Source organism: Mustela lutreola, chromosome 3 (genome assembly GCF_030435805.1).
Source record: "Mustela lutreola isolate mMusLut2 chromosome 3, mMusLut2.pri, whole genome shotgun sequence".
NCBI lineage: Eukaryota > Metazoa > Chordata > Mammalia > Carnivora > Mustelidae > Mustela > Mustela lutreola.
The window spans coordinates 19,538,698-19,557,215 of NC_081292.1; the positions used below are offsets into that span (position 1 = coordinate 19,538,698).

General features: G+C 38.4%; 1 protein-coding gene across 2 annotated transcripts in view; it reads right to left on the reverse strand.

Annotated features, from left to right (window-relative positions):
• The window catches only part of COL14A1 (collagen type XIV alpha 1 chain), a 219,022-nt gene that overhangs the window by 196,495 nt on the left and 4,009 nt on the right, over nt 1–18,518 (reverse strand). For both annotated transcript variants that reach the window (XM_059165716.1, XM_059165717.1), the window contains exon 2: nt 5,899–6,024. In XM_059165716.1, the coding sequence (XP_059021699.1) occupies nt 5,899–5,986 (88 nt within the window). In that variant the 5' untranslated portion in view covers nt 5,987–6,024. The remainder of the gene's footprint in view (nt 1–5,898; nt 6,025–18,518) is intronic.

The following is an 18,518-nucleotide window of genomic DNA, read 5'->3' on the forward strand; positions in this document are numbered from 1 at the left end:
CTCCATTTCAACAATAGAAATCTTTCTGTTTCTTTTTTTACAGAGAGAGCATGTGCATGTGTGTTGTGGGGGAGGGCCAAGAAGGGCAGAGGGAGAGGAAGAGAGACTCTTAAGCAGGCTCCACGGCCGGCCAATGCAGAGCACAACTTGGGGCTTGATGTCACCACCCCGAGATCATGACCTGAGCTGAAATCAAGAGTTGGATGCTCAATCGACTGAGCCAGCAGGCATCCCCAAAGATTTATTTCAATTAAAATATTTCCAGTAATTTCCTGAAACACTACTTTTTCTACAGGAACACTGAAATGAAGATCCGGTTTTCACGACCCATGATCACCACTTGTCTGTCTGCCTTCTCTGTACGGTGCCGCTTTCTTCCCCAGAACAATACACCCTCTGTACTGCAGGGGGCCTTGGCTGTGCGGTCAATCAGCCATACTCCCCTGGCTAAGAACCTGAAACTTGTGTCCAGCCATGGAAGGAAGGAAAATAGCCCATCAATTTCATTGCAATAACATGCCCTAAAAAAATGGTCAGTTTCCTAGAATTTTATCCAGTATCCAGGGTGTTCTTAGAGTCCCATCCTTTTCAAAGCTTAATTTAACTTTTTAATGATGTGAGCTACTTTGTTACCTACCAGTAAATACTTTTTTTTTCTTTTTTTGCTTCAATGGGCCAGAAAATGTTTCTTTTTTTTGCATCCAAAAACCTCTGACTGATCAAGATGGAGTAGCATGGGCAGTGAAAATGTGTTCTCTTTCAAAACATAGTTTTGGGTGCAGTATCAATAGAACAACCTCTTATATTTATTAAGTAAATGACCTTTAAACAGCAGAGAAATATTTGGTTTATTTTTCCAAGGGATCTAAAAACAGCCAAACAAACAACAAAAACCTTAGCTTTTTATCTGAGTTATTTTTCAATTAAATGCACTGCCTGGGGCGCCTGCGTGGCTCAGTTGGTTAAGGGCCGACTCCTGATTTTGGCTCGGGTCATGATCTAAGGGTCCTGGGACCAAACCCTGGATTGGGCTTTGCTCAGTGGGGAGTCTGCTTGAGGATTTCTCTCCCTCTGCCCCTCCCCTCTCTCATTCTCTCTCAAATAAATAAATGAATCTTAAAAAAAATAATAAATGCATTGCCCAATGTTCTATAAATAGAATAAGTTAAAATATGAAAGAAAGTCACTGTGGGATATGCTGAGGTGGGGAGGTTCTTTTTGTCTTACTTGGAACTTACTATGTTTCATTTAATGACCCATTATAAAGATGCTGAAAAGAGCAGTAAAGAAAATATTCTCCACTGTCCAAACATGTTTGATGACTACTAACAACAAAACATATGTGTAAATTTCTTAATACAGAGATCTTTATAAAGTTAAATTTAACTTTGATGCAAAGTCTCTAATTTTATATGCTTTGAGGTGTTTAAATGACAGTTACTTTACCTTCAGTGGTTTCTTTTTATAACCATCCAAAACAAATTTTGCTGGAACCCAGGGCAAACTTACTATGAAATACTAAGAAAGTCTTAGACCCACCATTCTGTCATGTAATACACTTTTTTCCCCCTTACAGCCAACACAACAATATGTTTTCTGTGTTCCAGTTCATTTAGCAACTTGTCTTGAAAAGAAGATGCTGGAATAACCTAGGTATAAACAACTATTTTTGAGCCAATGTGGGTTCACATTCTCTGGAGAGGGAAAGTTCTCCAGAAAGAATTACTTAGAGACTAAGTGGTAAAATACATTCTGTTGATTAAGCTATTTAGGAGGCGAAAGTTAATTTCCTACATGCCTTTTAATACAGACTGTATTAGCCACTTACAATAAAAGAAATGTATTATCTTACAGTTCTGGGGGTCAAAAGCCTGAAATGGGTCTCGCTGCGCTAAAACCAAAGTGTAGATAGGGTTGCCTCCCCTTTTGGAGGCTCTCAGAGACGATCCATTTTCCTGCCTTTTCCAGGTTCTAGAGGATTCCAGCATTCCTTGACTTGAGTCCCCTTTCCATCTTCAAAGCCATCAATAGCCTTGGCTAAGTCTTTCTTACATGACTTTCACTTTGACTTTCATTCCTCTGCCTCCCTCTTCTTAAACATTTAAGACCCCCATGATTGGGTCCAAATGGGACCCACCTAGGTAATCCAGGATAGTCTCCCTATTTTACTTTTTTTTTTTTTTTTTTTTTTTTTTCTTTTTTTTTTTTTTTTTTTTTTTAAAGATTTTATTTATTTGATAGAGAGAAATCACAAGTAGACGGAGAGGCAGACAGAGAGAGAGAGGGGAAGCAGGCTCCCTGCTGAGCAGAGAGCCCGATGCGGGACTCGACCCCAGGACCCTGAGATCATGACCTGAGCCGAAGGCAGCGGCTTAACCCACTGAGCCACCCAGGTGCCCCAGTCTCCCTATTTTAAAGTCAGCTGACTGACAGCTTCCATCCCATCAGCAATCTTAATTTCCCCTTTGCCATATAATTTGGCATATTTACAGGTTCTGGAAATTAGGATGTGTGTATTGTTGCGAGCACATTATTCTGCCTACCACACTGACCTTTCTTTTCATTTTGTGAATAAATGTGACTCCAAAATGTCTCTAAGAACATAAAGTTTGAGAGTAATTAGTGTCCGCTAGCAAGTCAACGCACCTGCCATTAGCAAAATACTGTATTGAATGTCAAACACATTCACGTGTGACTTTGCAAATTAGTGTCGAAATTGGCCAACCCACAGGAACTCACACTCCTATGTCTGCTTTAAAAGTAGAAAATCAAGGGCACCTGACTGGCTCAGTCAGAAGTGACTCTTGATCTTGGGATCATGAGTTTGAGCCCCACGTTGGGTGTAGAGATTACTTAAAAATAAATAAACTTGAAAAAAATTAATAGTAGAAAATCAATCACAGGCTCCTGGCTGGCTAAGTCTGTAGAGCGTGCAACTCTTGACCTCGGGGTTATATTTGAGCTCCACGTTGGGTATAGAGACTACTTAAAATTTTTAAAATTCTTAAAAAAAAAAAAAGGCAGAAAATCAATCAAACAAAGCAATTCACATGCTTTATTCTCTGCTGACACCATGAACGTTGTCCTGGGAGATAGAAATAAGATTCAGTTTCTTAAATGTCTTACATACTTTCCTAAAAGCCAAAGAAGTCAATGGCATCTGAAGCCTTTTCTTACTAGGGTTTCCTCCCGCAGGTGCCCGCCCGCCATCTTCCTTCTTCAGTTTCTCCAGCCTTCACTTCTAGGCCACGACACTCCCCTGACCCTCTTTACAATTGCTTTTTTGACAATTTCAATCATCATTTTTCTTCCTTTAACTTCTTCACTGTTGATGACTGCCGTATTTCATCCTCACTTCTCTCCATCGGGCCATGCCTTTTTGGCTCACCTCTGAGACCTCAAAGGTCCCTATCAGCTAACCTCCAAGCACAAAACAATTTAGATACATTTCCTACTCTCCACTCTTTTCATCTAAGCTCCTCACCACCCACTGCCCACCAGACACCTTGTCCTAAATGTTCCACAAGCACCTGAGGCTCCATATGTGTTTAAGACTGACCTCATCTCCTTCTTAAATTTGCTTCATTTCTTATTCTTTTATGTCTTTAAACATTTATTTATTTGGGGGGGGGAGTGCATGCACCACAGGGGATGGGGCAGAGGAAGAGAATCTCAAGCAGACTCCCCACTAACCATGGAGCCCGAAGCAGGGCTTGATCTCATGACTCAGATCATGACCTGAGCCGAAATCAAGAGTCAGATGCTTATTCTTGTATTAATCTCCTCAACAAATGTATACTATGACTGAGGCATTGTTCTGTATCAGAGATACAGACACTAAGGAGAGAACTACTGTTTTAACAAGCGTAGGTAAGCAAACAACTATGACACAAGGATACACAAGCAACAATAACGTAGCGGTCAAAACTAAAGGCTCCCTCTCCTCACTTCTCCAACAAAAAGACTTAGAGTCATCTCTGGCATTTCCCTTTCACAACTCTCTCCACGTCTGATCAGAAAACAAATTCAATCGCTTCCACCTCTGAAACGTTTCTTGGACTCATTCTCTTCTCTCTTTCTATCTGGTTCAGGCCCCCAACGGTTACTTCTCAGACAAGTCAATATAATCTTCGGATGGTCTCTCTTACTTTACTTATTCCCCAAACGCCTACAGGTTGCAGATACGAGCATCATCAACATTGCTGTCAGAGTTTCTTTAAAAAATGGAGCTGTTCAAAATTCCCCACAGTTTGGCTCCAGTAGACCTTTCCATCTTTGTCTCTTGCTACACCCACCATCCCCCACCCCACAAAAGCTTGCATGGTGATTTATCTGCGTATCCCCTGTCTCCTCAGGAGCAGTAAGCTGCTGGAGGACAAAGAGTGAAGTCTTACCTTGTATCCTGAACCTAACACACAAAATGTGCCCCATAAATATTCATTTAAAATGGAATTTGGCCAACAGTGTGTATCTGGTCGATGACACCCCCGAAAGTATGCCAGAAAGGCTCTCTGTATAATCAGCTGCTCCACAAAAGACCATTTCTGAACTAAGTTAGACTAAGATGACCGCTCTGAAGGGCTTTGTGATTTGCCTGCCCTGTGTTCCAAAGGCCTTATGTCTGGAATCCCACAGTTTAGATGGAAACTTATCTGGGATTTCTAGTTATCACTTCCAAAAGCATTCTTGTATTAATGTAAGTAGAGCAAGCAGAATTGATCTGTCCAACTGTTTCCTATGTGTTGCTTGAAGAGTTGGAAATACGGCTTTAACACTATTTGAACACGCAAAGGGTCAAATTCCATGCTTTTCCAAACAAGCATGTTTCACTTTGAGGAAGCAGGGTGTGGTGGGTCTTAACATTTGACTGCTCTATAACTGTAAATTCCAAGCCTTAGACATTAACACTCCTAAAATAACTTTCTTTATCACATGTAGATTTCCTTGCTAAGTCGATGAATAACAATTTCAGCACCAACATTTCTGTTTCTGCAAGATTATCTTGTTTACCTAGTAATGGAGTTTTCCTTACTTATACATGTTGTGCACTGACTTCGGAAGTCAGCATGCTTTTTTTGCAAAAGTCTAGATAATAAATATTTCAGGCTTTGTGGCCTACACAGTCTCTGCCACAATCACTCGACTCCCCGCAGGGTGAACGCAGCCACAGACATATGTAAACGCACGTCTGTGTTCCAATAAAACTTTAAAGACAAAAACAAGCAGTGGGTCAGATTTGGCAGAAACTCCTAACACACTTTATAAAAACGAGTGGAAATTGAGAATAAAAGTGCAGACCCCAGTAATACAGAAATTAGATTTCAAAAACTAAGTTCAATGAAAACAAAACCAGAAATCATTGGAAATCCTTAAAATGGCACATTAGCCGCTTATATCAGGCTTTTAGTAAGCTTTACACAATGTGCTAGTTTTTAAAGAAAGAAACAAAATGATAAAGACCAGGTAGGAAGTGGCAGACATATTTTGTAGGCCCTCTATTTAAGAGACAAGGCATGACTGGGGTACCGACATAACACCCATTATAGCTCTTCACTACTGGAACTGATTTTGCAGCATGCAAATTTGTCTTTTCCCAATGAAATCTGCACAGCCTCTTCAGAAGCATGTGAAGAATGAGCTGTTTAACAAACCACCACAAAATTACTATGCTCAGTCATTGGTGAGGTCTTAACCCTCATCAAAGTTGTGGCACATTTCTACAAAGTAAACAGCTGGGGAAACTGAGTAACATATGACCTTGCCTAGAAACACAGTAGCACACTATTAGGGTAGGTGTTAGGTGAAACACTATTACGGTAAATAAAGTAAAAAATAATAATCAGAACCAATATAGCTAGAGTTCCAGGCCCTAATGATTATCTTAAAGTTTTGCATTACCTTGACCCTGGACAATGGTGGAAAAATAAGCAACAGCCAGCAGAGCTGGAAACAGCCAGTGATGCATGTTGCACTGAAGAATCTTCATTTTATCCTCTGCTTTTCACATGGGATGCAGCAGCCGTCCTGGAAATAGAGAGCACAGGAAGATCTTGAGATGCCTGAAAATGAAGCAAAGGTAGTCATCCAGGACAGGCAAACAAGCCAACTTGGATTAGAAATGTCAGGAAGTCATTCATTCCCTAGGGCACCATATATGTCACTCTGAAATATAAACTGGTAAAAGAAAAATTTTTGAGAAGATGCTGCAAATGGAGAGAATGATCTGAAATATTTAGGGAAGAAGTTGACAGTCCTCTGTGAGTCTTTGTAAGACGCACACTACGTGGTGAATTGCCCAAATGGATCAATTCCAAGAGTTTACCTGAAATGACCATTGTCATCAGACAATCACAACTTCCTTGACAGTAATGTGCTCCTCCAGGATTTTTCACATAAACTTCAAAGTCCTACTGTTGCCTTCTATTGCCTACAAAGTAAAGGTGATAGATGGGACCTTCCCTCTGGTAATCAAAAAGAATTTGAAAAACCACTCTGTGCTAGTATAAAATCACTATTCTGCTGGGCTGAAAAAGCCCTAATCCTCTCCTCTTTTCTTATAACTTTTTTCCTTTCATGTGTGAATCTAAAAACAAGTCCAAGGTTTTCTTTTTCACGAGGAGATCAATGAGAGGAAAACTGTAAGCAAAAGAGAAAAGGGAGGGAGGAAAAGAAGCATGGAGAGAGAAGCAAGGGTGACTGGCTGGTATTAATTCCAAGGCCAAGGTCTCCAAACTGGTGACCACAACTCTATTATGAGCCATTACCGAGGAGAAATTCTGAGTCCTTTCACAGAAAGTAAAAAAGACATCTCAAAAGTTTTCTTCTCCCAGGACATTTTTTTCATTTGTATATTCATTCATTCATCCTCCAATATTGTTTCACAAAGGATCTGAGGCAAATTTCAGATAAATAGCATAATGTTTTTAGTAGGCCCCCTGTGATATTTGGGACATATTTAAGTACAAAATTTATTAACAGAGTTGTGTCCTCTCTCAACTTAAAACGTATCTTTTTTGGTTATAGCCCCATTATCAGTATTAAAATACTATGTTTCTGGAGAATCTATATATTTGTCCAGTCTGCAGTTTTGTTGAGAACAAGTTTTTTTTTTTTTTTTTTCTGGTTAATATTATGGGTTTTAATTATCTATTTTTGCACTTCTCATCAGGAATCACTTCTTTTTGTAATCCCTGCTAATTTCAGCTTTTATTCTTTTATTTGCTTTTCATTGTTCTTTGTAATCTTTTTTTTTTGTTAAATCTTTAACTAATGTAATACTATTCTTTACTTGAGGCCATTAATTTTCCTCTGAATATGCTTTGGCCACATCATGTAAGTTTTAATTTCTTTTTTAACTGAAGAGTTATCTCAGCGAATGCAGCAAAGTGTGTCTGTAAACTCTCAAACCAATATGACTGATGCACTTAAACCTCTGAAATCCTGGTGTTATTCCAGAATAATACAGTGTCTCCAGAGAAATAAATAACTGTCTTTCCTTCAAGCAATCATTCAAAAAAATTTTTTTGGCAAGTACTCATTTTCATAACACCTAATTACAGTCTTGCGGCAACTCTTCTGCCTTGCCAGTAAAAGGGAGATCTGTAAGCTCTGATAATCATATAAATAATCGAGTTAAGGTTCTATCATAAAAATTAAAGAAGGTACTCAGTTGTATCTAGAGATTCAAAAAATATCTTCCCCTATCAGCCTACCATAGTTCCCAAATGCTAGTTATAAAAGAATTATTTCCCTGGATTAAGACATTCACATAATGGCCGCTCCTTAAAATTCCTAATGGAAGAGGCAATACATTGAGTGTTTCTCCTAAGAGAATAAACAACACATTAAGGGATTACCATATGTATTTATTTTATATGTATTGAGCATTTTAGCTTGGGTTGATTCACTGCAGATTAGTAAACCAACCATTTGTCACAGCACAGAAGAAATTGGACAAACAGTGAATACATTTTGACGAATTAAAGAGGAGAGACCCTGCGGCACATAGAGAACCCTCCCTCTACAGAGGCAAAAAGAACAAGATTAGGTGAATTACCCAAAGGGATGGGAGTAGCACTTATGTAGACAGAAGGCATGAATACAGAGGATTTGGAAAGATATGGGAGTGGGCTTCATTCCTATTGTAACTAGGAAATCAACAAATCAGCCAGTCACCCAGAAAGCTGGCCACTACAACCCCCAAAACCATACCAGCAGAATCACTCTCTCAATCAAATAAAATAATTTAAGATTTTATACCCCTACACTACAACCATAGGTTTCTACCAGAACAAGGCAACGAAAAGGAGAAGTAAGGAAACAGGCCACATTTGTGTTTCTGGCATACACTTTAGGATCAGGGGACTTTTATCAGAAACCACATGATAGTATTTTAACAAAGAAGGAAAAAAAATCCTTTTACAAGCCATAATCCAAAAGACTTTCTCTGTTCTCTTCAAAATACTATAATTCTTGTGTCCAGGTGTTTTGAAGCAATAACTAATAAGACACATTGGAAGTTAATCTGCATCTCACGAATTTTAATTTTAATTACTTAGCTAATTAACTAATTCTACCGTATCCTGGGTAATTAAAAAAAAAACAGTATTATTTATATGGAAAAAATTGTAGCCATAGCTTATCTTTAAATCTTCCTTTTTATTGTTTACTTTAAATTGGGATGAGTAATACCACATTGAGAGAAGTGGAATTTTAGTTTTCCCAAGGTTTTCTGCCAAGTCTCCAAATTTTTGGACAGTAAAATAGGGGCAAGAAAAATCCCAATTCCTTCTAAAGTGCCATGAGATACTTCAACATTTACCAAAATGTCAAAGCCTAATTTGTTGAAACTTTGCCCAAAATCCTGCCCAAGATAAATAATTCTGCCTTAACTTTTTTGCTGTTGTTTAAAAACATGTTAAAACTTAGTTCTAAGTTCAGAAGGTATAAACCCAATTTTGGGAAAGTTGATAACGTTCAGTACAAGTTTTCTCAAAACACTGCCACAATTTCATATTTAGTAATTTAAAACTATTCCCGTTAGGACTAATTTACCCCTCTTCTACTTCATGTGTTTGTTTTATTTAATGTCACTTGTACAGTTGAGTTTAATAAGGAGCAAAGGCCCCGGGTACAGCCAGTTTTATCAAAATTCCTTAAAACAGTTATTCTAAAGTTTTTGTAAACCATTCATACACATATAAACACTTGCACACACTTACGCACATACATTCAAATCTTGAATAATGTTCTACTCGAAGAGTGCTGACTTTAAAAAAAAATGAACTTAAACAAAACTGTTGCTAGCATCTGGCATATGGCCTTGAAAGAGTGTGTTATCTGTAGTATTAGAAACCAAAGCTCTCTACTTGGTACTAAGGAAAATACAAAACTTCCTACTACATAATCCCTGATCTCCGTGATCTTACTAGTTTACTGAAAGGAAAGATCACAAGCAAATACATTGCAAAGCTACATAAACTAAGTATGAAACAGAAAAAAGAGTTAGCACAAAGTGATGGTACAAATAGAAAAATGGGAGGTAGGAAGACAATCTGCCAATCATTTGTTAGGGGTCCTTGGCTAACTGGTTTAACCACTCAGACTTGGTTTCTTTATACAAAGTGTGCAAATTAACATCTACCTTATCCAATGATTGAGGTAATGCAGATAATGTACTTAGAACACAGGGAGCTCTCAAAAAGTTCTAATTCATTCCATGTTAGCAACGGGCTGGAGAAACACGAAGGACAAGGGAATGATAACAATCAACAAATCTGATACTTGAGTAGATACTAAAGGAGGAAGGAAATGCAAGAAGTCTTTATCTACCCAATCATATTAAGGTGTTGGGACTGACTTGGCAAAAGTTTTAGGCAAAAACAGAAGACCCAGATAATGATAGAGACGCAATTATTTGCAGGGATGAACTGCTTTAAACTTTTCAAAATACATTCCTACCGATATTTTATGATTTTCCAGAGGACAGCTCTATATAGATTCAAAATAATCAACCATATGAGGATCTTAAGTCTAAGATTTGACTTAAGAGCCACTCATAGACTTAAAAAAAAGAAAGAAAGAAAAAAGAAAAAGGGGCAGTTCTAGTTGACAAGTTCATGCAAAGATTTAAAAGAAATGGGGATGTTTAAGCATGTTTTCAGCCTAGGAAAAATAAGAATCAGAGGCACGTGATGAATGTCTTCAAATATTTGAAGAGCTTTCATGTGGAAAATAAAACAAAATATTTTGTGCAGCTTCTGCAAATCAAACTTGAATCACTGGACTGGCCCACAGAGATGTGAATTTGGATGTAAAAATTCTCAAAACTTAGAATCGGTTCTTCTCTCTTACTAGAAGCTCAGAGGCAGTAGCCGGTTAAGTTTTGTCCATACCAGATGCTGTAGAAGGGAAGGGGAATGGGACAATATGACCTCTGAGATGCTTTCCCCAACCCTCCTTTGTTTATCCTTTAAGGTTCACTGTATAAAAGAGACTTTTATAGTTAATCAATGATTTAGGTCATTCAGATCTGTAGATTAAAAAGCAAAGACTAAAAACAGGTCTAATGTATTACCCAGCAGGTTGACATTGTTTACCATTTCTTTTTTTTTTTTTTTAAAGATTTTATTTATTTATTTGAGAGAGAGACAGTGAGAGAGAGCATGAGCGAGTCAGAGAGCGAAGCAGACTCCCCATGGAGCTGGGAGCCCGATGTGGGACTCGATCCCGGGACTCCGGGACCATGACCTGAGCAAAGGCAGTCGTCCAACCAACTGAGCCACCCAGGCGTCCCTGTTTATCATTTCTTATTTCTTCTCTCCAATGAAAATACCTCCCTCCTCACATCCAGAATAATCAAAGAAGTTTCCAGGACTGGTTAAGGAGGTCCACTTAAAAACAAGCCCCAGAGGAAGTTAGTGGTCATAACTCTTTTTTATTGTTGTTTTTTATTGTGTTCTGTTAGTCATCCTACAGTATATCATTAGTTTTTGATGTAGTGCTCCGTGATTCATTGTTTGCATATAAATCCAGTGCTTCGTGCAGTATGTGCCCTCCTTAATACCCATCACCAGACTTACCCATCCCCCCATCCCCGTCCTCTCTAAAACCCTCAGTTTGTTTCTCGGAGTCCACAGTCTCTCATGGTTTGTCTCCCCCCTCCAATTTCTGCCCCCCCTTTACTTTTCCTTTCCTTCTCCTAATGTCCTCCATGTTATTCCTTATGATCCACAAGTAAGTGAAACCGTATGATACTTGACTTTCTCTGCTTCACTTATTTCACTCACCATAATCTCTAATCCCATCCATGTTGATGCAAAAGTTGACAAGGCAAGAAACAACAAATGTTGGAGAGGATATGGAGAAAAGGGAATCCTCTTACACTGTTGGTGGGAATGCAAGTTGGTGCAGCCATTTTGGAAAACAGTGTGGAGTTTCCTCAAAAAATTAAAGATACAGCTACCCTATGACCTGGCAATTGCACTACTGAGCATTTGCCCCAAAGACACAGATGTAGTGAAAAGAAGGGCCCTATGTACTCCAATGTTCATAGCAGCAAAATCTACAATAGCCAAACTGTGGAAAGAGCCAAGATGCCCTTCTAGAGACAAATGGATCAACAAGATATGGTCCATATAGACAGTGGACTATTACTCAGCCATCTGAAAGTGGTCATTACTCTTATCTGTTAGCATTATGACATAGTAGAAAACACTTCTAGGTTAGGAATAAAGAAAACCTAGTTGGGGTACTATTAGCTTGGTGATTAGACTTTTTCTTCCTGAGTGAACACCCCACTGGGCATGGCCGTATGATTAGAGGTCAGGTGGAAAGCCAGTCTTAGTAGCATAAAGTATCAAAGAGCAGACATGTTCAGGAACTCCAGGGACTGGAAACTGAGAAGGGACATGTCAGAAAAGAGTGAGCCACAATAAAGAGAAATAAAATCAGGATAGAAATTCTCCTCAAACCCTGGATACTTCAGAATGATAGAGTCAAGAATCCAAAAAAACGTATCCATCTTAAATGTGTGTGCATTTAACAACAGAGCTTCAGAATCCAGGAGGCAAAAACTGATATGGAATGGAATGGAAGAATGGAATAATAAGCAAAGCTAGAGACATTAACACTTCTCTTAGAAATGGACTCAAAAACTAAACAAAGTATCAGTAAGAACACAACAGTTGTTGGTAACTCTATCAACAAATTAATATTTATTGAACATTACACCCACCAACTGTAGAATGCACTGTTTTTAAGTGTGCATAGAAAGTTTTATAAAGTCAGCCATATTCTGGGCCATAAAATGGGACTTAAAATTTTTCAAAAGTTTGATAATTTACAGAGTATGCTTTCTGACAGTAACAGAATTAAATTAGAAATCAACCATATTAAAATATCTGTACAAATTAAAAAACTGGAGATTAAACAACATGTTTCTAATTAATCCATAGGTCAAAGAAGAAATCACAATGGAAATTAAGAAAAATATTTGGAAGGGAACAAAAATACAAAGACAACACATGAACATCTGTGGAATGCAGCTGAGGGATTAGAGAAAAATTTCTAGGTTAATATATTTACATAAAAAGAAGAAAGATTTAAAACCAATGATCTCATGTTCCACCTAAAGAAGCCAGAAAAAGAAGAGCAAATTAAATCCAAATTAAGTTGAAGAAAGGGATTCATAAGGATAACAGTAAAAAATCAAAGAACTATAAAACTAATATTAGTGAAAATTAGCAAAACTAAAATTTGTTTCTCTGGAATATTAATAAAATAGAAAAATTTTAAGAAAGATTGATCAAGAAACAAGATAGGAAACACAACTAACAATACATGAAGAAAGGAAATTGTATCACTACATATTTCACATGCTAACAAATGAGAAAAGGAAAAATATTAACAACTTTTTGCCAGTAAGTCCAACAATTTAGCTTAATTGGAAAACACTCTTGACACACTCCACTTGCTAAAACAGACACATGAAAATACAGAAAGTCCAAGCAGCCTTCTATTATAGAGACTGAAGTTGTTATTAAAAATATTCACAAACTAATGGTTGCCAGAGGAGAGACGAATGGGTGTTGAACAAAAGGGATAAAGGAGAGTGGGGGATACATGCTTCCAGTTACGGAGTGAAAAAGTCAAGGAAATAAAAGGCACAGCATAAAGAATATGTCAATGACATTATAATAGCAATGTATCAGGACAGATGGCAGTTGCACATGTGGTGAACATAACATAATGTATAAACTTATACATAACTTATACATAAACTTAAATCACTCACGGTCTTGTACACCTGAAACTTATGTACTATTGTGTGTCAATTATACTCAAATAAATATTTAACATATATATTCCTGAAAAGAAAATTGTAACCCAAATGCTTTCACTAATGAATTCTATCAAAAATTTAAGGGAGGTAAAATATCAATCCCATGCAAACCATTTCAGAAAACAGAGGTGAGCTAGCATAATCCTTTTATTAAAACCAGATTTCATTACAAAATTACAGAATATTCCTCATAGAAATAGAAATAAAAATCCATTTACCTACATATAAAAATAATGAAAATCATTATTAAGTGGGATATATTCTACAAATGTTATGACTAGTTTAATCATTCAGGATGTTAGACCAATATATGAATAAATAGGGGCGCCTGGTGGCTTAGTGGGTTAAGCCTCTGCCTTCAGCTCAGGTCATGGTCTCGTGGTCTTGGGGTCCTGGGATCAAGCCTTGCATCAGGCTCTCTGCTCAGCAGGGAAGGAAGGAAATAAATAAATAAATACCAAATAAATAAAAACCTTAAAAAAATAAAAGAAACTCAGCAAAGTAAAAATAGAGGGGAACTTTATCCATCTGATAAAGAGCATCTATTGAAAAATCATATTGAATGGAGAAGTACTGAATGCTTCTCTCTTAAGATCAAAAATAGGACATGGATGTCAACACTGTAACAGTTTTACCATTTCATTCAGCATTGTACTAGAGGTCCTGGTCAGTGCAATAAGGAAGGAAGGAAATAAAGAGGAAAAGAAAAGAAAGAGAGGAATGAAGGAAGAAAGGGAGGGAGGGAAGGAAGAAGCAAAACCGTATTTAAAATCAACAAGATTTTTTGCACAGATCCTAAAGAACATATATATAAAAGAAAACAAAACCTACTTAAAATAGTAAGTAAATTTAGGAAGTCTGCAGGACACAGATCAATGGGCAAAAATTAATCATATTCTTATACCAGAAAACAAATGGGAAAGAAAATAGTTTTTAAAATTCTATATACAAAACACAAAATACTTAGAAGTCAGTTAGACATGATATATTTTACAGTCTTTGGCATAAAAACCAGAAAAATACAAAACTGAATTCCTAAGAGAAACTTAAAAATGCCTAAATATACAGAGCAGTATACCATGTTCATGGATCGAAAAATCCAATTGTTAGGATGTCTTCAAATTAATCTACAGATTCAAAGCAATTTATCAAAATCTCAAGCCATTTTCTATAGAAATTAACGAATTGATTATAAGAACTTGCAGGGAAATGCACAGGACTTAGAAAAACCAAAACACGGGCGCCTGGGTGGCTCAGTGGGTTAAGCCGCTGCCTTCGACTCAGGTCATGATCTCAGGGTCCTGGGATCGAGTCCCGCATCGGGTTCTCTGCTCAGCAGGGAGCCTGCTTCCTCCCCTCTCTCTCTCTGCCTGCCTCTCTGCCTACTTGTGATCTCTCTCTGTCAAATAAATAAATAAAATCTTTATAAAAAAAAAAATAAAAAAAAAAGAAAAACCAAAACAATCTTTTTAAAAAGAGCAAAGTCAGGGACACCTGGGTGGCTCAGTCAATTAAGCATCTGTCTTTGACTCAAGTCATGATCCCAGTGTCGTGGGATCAAGCACAGCACTGGGCTCCTTGATCAGCAAGGAGCCACTCCCTCTGCTGTGTGCTCTTTCTCTCTCTGTGACAAATAACAAAATAAAATATTTTTAAAAAAAGAACAAAGTTAGAGGACTCATAATTCCTGATAACAAGCCTAACTATAAAAGCAATTGCAATGACAATAGAGAGGCATATTATTCTTTGATGTGTCACTGGGTTCTATTTGCTAATACAAATTAGTTCATATTAACAAGTGCACTAATATTAATAAGTGAGAGGAGTCTGTAGCTTTCTTTTTATGCTGTGTCAAATGTGTATATCAGTATACATACATTTCACAAAAATATGAAATTTCTGTTCTTTCTGTAAATGGTCCTTTAGAACAGTTTTTTAATATTATTGTTCTTACTGTTATTTTTGTACATTTTTGTTAGCATCTAATTGCAAAACCATGGAATTTGGGCATTTGGGGAGGCTACTTTTTAACTACTTTTCAAAAATTTTATGCCTATTGTCTTACTTATAATTTCTGCAAACCTAAGGTATCTTAAAATTTTCTATTTTGTTAAAAATAATCCATTTCATCCTCATTTTCTAATGTATTAGCATACAATAATTGTAATTACTATTCTAGTCTTGTAAATTCCTCTAATTTTGTGATTGTTTTCTATTTTCCTTTCTTAACTTATGTATTTGGGCCCCCTCATTTTGCTTTTTTAAAATTAAAAAAAAAACTGAATCAAATTTACAACATTAAAATGGAAGGGAAAATAGAAAGCTGGAAATAAGGAAATGGAGGAGAGAAAAAATTATAAAGATTTATTTATGTATTTATTTATTTATTTGATAGATAGAGAGACAGTGAGAGAGGGAACACAAGCAGGGGGAATGGGAGAGGGAGAAGCAGGCCTCCCACTGAGCAGGTGGCCGGATGCAGGGCTCAATCCCAGGACCCTGGGATCATGACCTGAGGCACCTAGGTGCCCAGAAAAGGAAAAATTATAAAGATAAATATAAGGCAGTTAAGAAAGAAAGAAAGAAAGAAAGAAAGATAGATAGATAGATAGATAGATGAAGGGAAAGAGGAAGACAGTAAATAGTATAAAAACAGAAAGGATCTAAGATCACCCTTCTGGCCAGATAATGGGCCAATGTTACCTAGATTGGTGTTCCTCAAAAGCGTCGGTCTATGAACTGTTTGTTATTGGCCCACAATGAGATAAGGAAATTATACCAAAATGTAAATCAATGCATTGTCTTGCTTCCTTCTCCAGGAAAGCTTTGCTATAAAAAAAAATTCAGTTGAATTAACAGCGTACTTAGTGACCTATTTGATCTACATATTTGTGCTCAGTGACATATTTGATCCCAGGACAGTTTAATCGCAGCAGACAGAAGTAAAAATGTGTAGAAGGGCCCAAATCAGCAGACCATAATTTGTGTAGCAGCATCCAACACCCCTCCCTGCACACCTCCTGTGGATTGCCTCGCCCCTTATCCCACTGCAATTCTCCAGCTAACAGCAGGGCCTTGATAACTATTTTTACCTTCTGGATTTGGGGTATTGAAGATATCTATACAGCGGCTTAGCCCATAATCCAAAAGGTTCAAAGTGTATATTAGGTCATGGACAAACGTTGATTGATTGAATAATTGATGACTGAATAATCAGGGCTGACGTGTACAGTTTACAGTTACCGCACTGCACAATTTGCACTTGGCCGAGTGAGTGATGCATGAAATGGGCAGACGCTCTCCTCTCTGAGTTGTATGCAAAGCTGGGTCATTCAGAGGAAAAGCCACTATTCTCTTCTTCCAATGGCATGGCTATGCTCAGAGAGACCACCTCTCTCTAATCCATATAAAGACCCTATGTAGATTAACAGCAAGGGACTTGACTGCAAATTGACCTCAGAAAGGCAGCCGCTCAGTCTTAACCTAGGTGCTGTAAATTCTACAGGCTAGCAGGCACAGCCATCCCCATAGCATGGCAAATTAGAGTGACAACTCCCTGATTCAGGAATGATCCATTACCTGGCTTTTCTTTGTTCTCTTTCTTTAAGGACCGACATAGCTCCTTGGTCAAAGAAATGGGGCATTGCTTTTAACTAAACTCTGTATTATAATCCGTATAAAGGGTAGCTGCCCATCTCAGCATAGATATTCCAGCCCTTTAGGAAGCCTTCTCTGATCTTCTAAGTCTGGCCCGATGCTCCCACTGTGGTTCCTATGGTAGTCATCTTTATATTCCATTCTATAGCACGTAACACTGCACTGCGATCGGCTATTTGCATTTCTGCCTGCCCACGTGTATTGTTCGCCACTGTCTTTTGAGTGCTTAGCACAGTTTTGGGACATGGCAGGAGAAAAGAGGTAGAGGAAAAACAGAAGTGAAAACCTGCAGTGGAATAGCATTTTTAGGTTCATTTCAGTGTAGATATTAATCTATGTATAAAACCAGATGGAAAGCCATTCAGGAATAGATATTTATCCTATGAGACATCCCTTGAGTGCTCCTAGTCCAAGACACCTCCTAAGACACTCCACAGACTCAGCAAAGCCCAGTTTCCCTCTCGATCAATTATCTTTTCTTTTTTTTTTAAAGATTTTATTTATTTATTTGACAGACAGAGATCACAAGTAGGCAGAGAGGCAGTCAGAGAGAGAGGGGGAAGCAGGCTCCCCGCTGAGCAGGGAGCCAGATGCGGGGCTCGATTTCAGGACTCCAAGATCATCACCTGAGCCGAAGGCAGAGGAGGCTTAACCCATTGAGTCGCCCAGGCACCCCTCAATCAATTTTCATGAACAATCCAGGTAATTTCTGCGAGGAAAGATACCAAGCACTGCTCCCTTAAATTAGAAGTTTGACACACCTGCCAGGGAGCTCCAAGGGAGGAGCTCCAAGGGGAACTCCAGGGGAGGCCCATCACAGGAAGAGTTTTTCAAGAGCATTGATTTAAAAATCTCCTTGGGTGGGTGGTGCGGGGGCGGGGGTGGGGATGCTGGGTGGCTCAGTGGCTCAGCTGGTTAAGCAACTGCCTTCTCCTTAGGTCATGATTCCAAATCCTGAGTTCGAGACCAGCATCAGGCTCCTTGCTCAGCAGGGAGTCTGCCCCTCCCCCCACTTGTGCCCTCTCTCTCTCTCTCTCATTCTCTCTCTCTCAAATAAGTAAATAAAATCTTTTCTTAAAAAATCACTTAAAAAAATGGGAAGTCTAGCCTCTAAACACTGACATAGACACTTGGCTCTCAGAATTCCCATACCCCTTCTAGTCACCATCCTCTCAAGAAATGGAGCCGAGAAGGAGAGTCGGGGAAAGTGGAAAGAAGGAAGCAGCAGCTGCAGAGGAGAGGAGCTGTTTTTGTCTTCCAGGCTCTGTACTAGATCATCTTAGATCTTAACCCTCTAGAGTGGCCACTGTTAGCCCTGTTTTCTAGGTGAGCAAACTGGAGCTCGGGGGGGTTAAGAAACAAAGACAGGGGCACAAAAGGAGCAAGTCTAGATTTCACCCATATCTTCCCGCCTTCTACCCCCTGTTTCAGCTACAAGATTATGGGGCCTCAGTTGACAGCATCCAAGTCGGTCCCACGCCCCCCCCCCACCCCCTATCAAAGAAGCTGAAGGAGAATG